The 5600-nt window shown below is 52.9% G+C and overlaps 1 protein-coding gene across 1 annotated transcript; it reads left to right on the top strand.

Annotated features, from left to right (window-relative positions):
• Positions 1-3017: 3017 nt before the first annotated feature.
• FZD9 (frizzled class receptor 9) lies at positions 3018-5325 on the top strand. Its single transcript, XM_070932127.1, has one exon. It carries the CDS (start codon positions 3035-3037, stop codon positions 4829-4831), a length of 1797 nt encoding a protein of 598 aa, XP_070788228.1. The 5' UTR covers positions 3018-3034; the 3' UTR covers positions 4832-5325.
• The last annotated feature ends 275 nt before the right edge of the window (positions 5326-5600 follow it).

Below are 5600 nucleotides of genomic sequence, written 5' to 3'. Positions count from 1 at the left end.
TTGGAAGAATATGTTAATGTTAATATGCAGAAGCAAAGACTTGGGGTAGAAAGCACTGTTCATCCATACCAAAAAAAAAAAAAAAAAGGCTCATGCAATTGTTGGAAGAAATATCCTTCTGGGTTCTGCTCCAAGTGGGGAAACAGACACTGGAAACATGGAGACTGCTTGGAAAGATGGTTTAATGGTGGACAGGATCACATGGCTTGAGTTCCTGAACAGAAAAAGGGCAGATACAGTAAATCCTCGGGTTTTTATGCTCTCTCTGGCTGTGCATTTCTTGGGGCCCCGAAAGAGGATCCTGATTGGTTATCAGACTCCCAGGGGGTGGGGGTCTTAGCTAGCCTTGCTGGCTGATGGTCACATGTGCTTCCCAGGTCACATGTGGTGAGTTTCTGTTGCTATTGTGTAGAGGGCTAATCCTATCTTTGTTGGATCTTTGGAAATTCCTACTATGGCTCTGCCTGAAGGAGGTAGATCTTTGTTATGTAGAATAGACTGGCCCAGGCTTTAATGGCCCATTGACAAAGGGTGGGGGCAGGAAGATGGGAGCTGCTTCAAAACATGCTTATCCATTTCTCATCCAGGGAAATATAATATTCTACCTTTTTCATATTCTCTAAAATATTTCACTCTTCCAGGAAAGGGGTGGGTGCTAACTTCCAACACAAGTGTCATCTATAAGGCTACATCCACACAAAATACTTACCAAAGTAATGAAAAGCAGCTATAAGAGTACAGCTTAGCTAGTTTTGACCTTGGGGGTTATTTAAATTCCCAGCCACTTGATTAATTAAATTTATTAATTTATGTTGGATCATCACACAAGTCAAGGCAATGAGAATTCGGAAACAGCTTAAACATTGGTGCTCAGGGTAAGATCAAATTAGAATTATCAGTGATGTAGATGACATATTGTACATTATTTGTCTCATGGTGTGAATTATATAATTCATCTTATCTGCATGATATTGTGCCTCCTCCCATTATTTCACCTGAGACCAACTGTTTTACTTCATTGGGATGGGAGAAGTTTTGAAGACACCACAGAGCAGATCTTTCTTGCTCTCTGCCCTCTGTAATCATGTCCCCAGTCCTTCATTCCCACTGGACTTCTTCTGAGTCATCTGGGTGGGCCCAACTAAGGCAGCTTGAACTGCTGAAGTGCGGCTCTAATACATGGGTGTCAAACTCCAGGTCCGCGGGCCAGATTGGGCCCACAGGGTACTTAGATATGGCTCATGGGGCCACCCTGGAAACCACGAATGATGCCTCAGAGCTCAAGAGGGCCAGCGCAGCCCTCCGAGCTCCATTTTCGGCTGCAATGGCCTCCTGCAACCCTTTGCCAGCGAAAATGAAGCTCAGGAGGGCTGCACACGGCTTTCCCAAGTTCTGTTTTTGCTGGCAGAGTGCTCGGGCCACCACAAGCGCCCCAACATGAGTGGCGTCGAGCTGGCCATGCCCACCCTGGCCATGTCCCCAGCCCACTCCCCCCAGGTCAAACACAACCCTGATGTGGCCCTCAATGCAGAGGTGGGTTTCAGCAGGTTCTGACCAGTTCTGGGGAACCGGTAGCGGAAATTTTGAGTAGTTCGGAGAACCGGTAGTAAAAATTCTGACTGGCCCCAGGATTTTGCAGTAACCTTCCCCTGGAGTGGGGTGGGAATAGAGATTTTACAGTATCCTTCCCCTGCCACACCCACCAAGCCATGCCACGCCCACAGAACCAGCAGTAAAAATTTTGAAACCCACCATTGCCTCAATGGAATTGAGTTTGACCTACTACTACAGCAAGAGGAAAAACCAAAATCAGCGGGACTATTACAGCCTTTTTTTAAAAATCAAGTTTTATTAGTTCCCCCCCACCCCAATACACACCCACATACTTTATGAAACAGAGTATTGACCATATCATATCATATCATATCCAACTTGTCATATACAAACATATTTTACTTAGTTGCAATTTCTGCCAAAGTGTTCTTTTTCCATATTTTTTAATCCAATCTTAACATTTCTATTCTTGTTTCTATAAACAGCATCTTCCTTCGCCCTCCAATTCTATTTTCTCCATTTTTAATCAGATACATTCTCTTTTTTAATTTTTAATCATTCATTCTTTATCCTAATATATTTAAACCTGTTCGGGGATGCCTTTCTTCCATTTCATCTTTTTTTGTTTTTTACAGCAATCTTTCTTCTCTTGACCAGGGCAAAATAAAATAAAATAAAAAAATGAAGGGGGGAGGATTTTCCCGAAGCCGGACTGGGAAACATCACCTGGCAACTTTAGCGCCCAAGGCCACGCGGCGAAAGGCTTGAGGTCGGCCGTGAGGGAAGCCAGGCCAGGCCGGCCGGCCTCTTTTGCGCCAAGAAAACCAGCGCCTCAGCCCGTTCAGTCTCCGCAGGTGAAGGTCCTGCCGAGCGCAACCCTAAGGAAGCCGGCCAGAATGCCGCCCCTCAGGCTCCCGAAAACAGAAGCCGTCTCTTCTCCCCTCGCCTAGAGTTCCGTCCGTCTCTCAGCAGAGCGAGTCCCCCAACCGCCACCGCCTCCATGCACTCGGGAGCCGAATGACGCAGGGCAAGGCGAGGCTCCCCGGCCGCCGGCATCTAGCGCGCCGTTACGCGCCTCTCTGTGGCTCCCCGGCAGCAGTCGGGCGATCACAGAGGGAAGCGGGCGTGGGGGTGGGGGACGGCCGTCGGAGCATCGGCGGAGCCCAGCAAAGCGCACTGGAGCGCGGCGCCTCGGCTGGAAGCTGCGAGGACGGCGCGCTGGAACTTCCCTCGCCCAACCGACCGGCTCCGCGCCCTTCCCCTCGCTCTACCCCGCCCTGTGCGGGGTGTGTCCCGCCAGCGCCGGGTCCGCCTCTCGGGGGTTTAGGCGGGCTGCAACAGTGGCGCCCGCGAGCAAAGCGCCGGCCTCGCCAGGAGAGACGCGTGGGGAGCTGCCGCCGCCGGGCTACCGCGCTCGCGCGCCATGCGGCGCCGGAGGCGCAGCTAGCGGCAGCGATCCGGAGCGAGGAGCGCAGTGAGCATGGCCGCGCCTGTCCTCCGCGCCGGGCTGCTGCTGCTGCTGCTGCGGGCGATCGCGGCGCTGCTTTGCCAGTTGGTGGTGGCCGGCTCGACGCTGGAACTGCTGGGCGGCGGCGGCGTTTACGAGGCGGAGCGTGGCCGGGGCGGGCGGTGCCAGGCCATCGAGATCCCCATGTGCCAGGGCATCGGCTACAACCTGACCCGCATGCCCAACCTGTTGGGCCACGAGCACCAGCGCGAGGCGGCGCTCAAGCTGGAAGAGTTTGCCCCGCTGGTGGCCTACGGCTGCCACGGCCACCTGCGCTTCTTCCTCTGCTCGCTCTATGCGCCCATGTGCACCGACCAGGTATCCAGCAGCATCCCGGCCTGCCGGCCGATGTGCGAACAGGCACGTCAGCGCTGCGCACCCATCATGGAGCACTTCCACTTTGGTTGGCCTGACGCCCTGGACTGCTCTCGCTTGCCTACCAAGAATGACCCGCACGCCCTGTGCATGGAAGCGCCTGAAAACGCCACCACGGCTGAGCCTCACCGAGGTCAAGGCATGCTACCCGTGGCACCACGCCCTGCCCGACCTTCTGGGGATGGCCCCAGTGAGAGCCGACCGGGCAGCAGTGCTTCATGTGAGAACTCCGACAAGTTCCAGTATGTCGCCAAGAGCCTGTCGTGTGCACCCCGCTGCTCCCCTGGAGTTGATGTCTTCTGGTCACGGCGAGACAAGGACTTTGCTTTCATCTGGATGGCCGTCTGGGCCACACTCTGCTTCGTCTCCACTGCCTTCACCGTCCTTACCTTCCTCCTGGAGCCCCACCGCTTCCAATACCCTGAGCGGCCCATCATCTTCCTCTCCATGTGCTACAACGTCTATTCGGTGGCCTTCATCATCCGCTCGGTGGCCGGTGCTGAGAACATCGCCTGTGACCGGGAGAACGGGGAGCTATACATCATCCAAGAGGGGCTGGAAAGTACTGGCTGCACCATTGTGTTCCTCATCCTGTACTACTTTGGCATGGCCAGCTCCCTCTGGTGGGTCATCTTGACTTTGACCTGGTTCCTGGCTGCTGGCAAGAAATGGGGCCACGAAGCCATTGAGGCCCACAGCAGCTACTTCCACATGGCAGCCTGGGGGATCCCCGCAATGAAGACCATTGTTATCCTCACCATGCGAAAGGTGGCGGGGGACGAGCTCACTGGGCTCTGCTATGTGGGGAGCATGGACGTCAATGCCCTGACAGGGTTCATCCTCATCCCACTCTCCTGCTACTTGGTCATTGGCACCTCCTTCATCCTGACGGGCTTTGTGGCGCTCTTCCACATCCGCAAAATCATGAAGACGGGCGGCACAAATACTGAGAAACTGGAGAAGCTCATGGTGAAAATCGGGGTTTTTTCCATCCTCTATACTGTCCCAGCCACATGTGTCATTGTCTGTTATTTCTATGAACGTCTGAATATGGATTACTGGAACCTGCAGGCCTTGGAGCACAGCTGCTTGCCTTTTCCGGGCCATCGAAGTGTGGACTGTTCCTTGGATGCCTCGGTGCCCACGATGGCCATCTTCATGCTAAAGATTTTCATGTCCTTGGTGGTGGGCATCACCAGCGGTGTTTGGGTGTGGAGCTCCAAAACTCTGCAGACCTGGCAGAGCCTGTGCAACAGGAAACTGGGAATGAGGACTAGGGGGAAACCATGTAGCGGGGTGACCTGCACCGGAGCGCACTGCCATTACAAAGCTCCTGCTGTTATGCTGCACATGACCAAGACAGACCCTTACCTGGACAACCCAACACACGTCTGAAGTTGGACCAGCCCACCTCTGGAGAGCAGAAGCATCAGGGAGTACCACCACAGTGTCGTGGATCTGCCTAATGCCTAGCAGGTTTCAGCAGACAGCATGGAGCTAACGTGTGGGTTGGGTGGGGGCTGGAAGAGGAAGGAAGATTGCAAATGTGGCTGGAGAGAGGCACCAGCAGATTTTGAGGGCATCTCTACCGTACTTGCTTGGGGACCCCTAAAGAATGCCCAGAAAAGATTTGCACACTTCTCCCTCTCTGTCTCTTTCTCAAGTAATGTTTTTCCCCCCATAGTGTTACAGTTTAAGTGTCTCTGTTTGCCAAAATCCAGCAATTACTTTAACATTTTATTTTGGGGAGAGGATTTGTCCAAAGTTATTTAATTCTGTAATTTATTTTAGTTTTGTTTTGTTTTTTAAAAAAAGTAAATTCGTTAGCTGAAAGTAATAGAAGAGGAAAGAGAAAAGAGACCCAATAAACTCTGGCTGTGTTATTTCAATTGAGGTTGGTGCTGTTTGCCGAAATTCAAGAGGCTTTGGAAACAGCTGTTGCAAAAGAAGGGGAGCCAGGGAAGGGGAGAACATTCAGGCATTCTCGTCTGAAAGTCTATGCAGGAGGGAGGGGGAGGGAAGGAAGGAAGGAAGGGGTGAGGCCCCCCTCCCCACTTTCCCGATATCCTGCAGGATGAGTTGGGCTACAAGACTACTTACTAGAGCCAAAACGCAACTGGTCCTTTGGCCTTCTGAAAGTCTCCTGCCTGGGGGGAGGCGGGGG

The sequence above is a fragment of the Pituophis catenifer genome, unplaced genomic scaffold (genome assembly GCF_029215685.1).
Source record: "Pituophis catenifer annectens isolate HBS135680 unplaced genomic scaffold, rPitCat1.0.hap2 SCAF_1, whole genome shotgun sequence".
NCBI lineage: Eukaryota > Metazoa > Chordata > Lepidosauria > Squamata > Colubridae > Pituophis > Pituophis catenifer.
This window is presented reverse-complemented; position numbering and strand designations above follow the sequence as displayed.

What these genes read in the sequence shown, in the direction of transcription:
- FZD9 (XM_070932127.1), top strand. Translation starts at nt 3,035, where the DNA reads ATGGCCGCGCCTGTCCTCCGCGCCGGGCTGCTGCTGCTGCTGCTGCGG.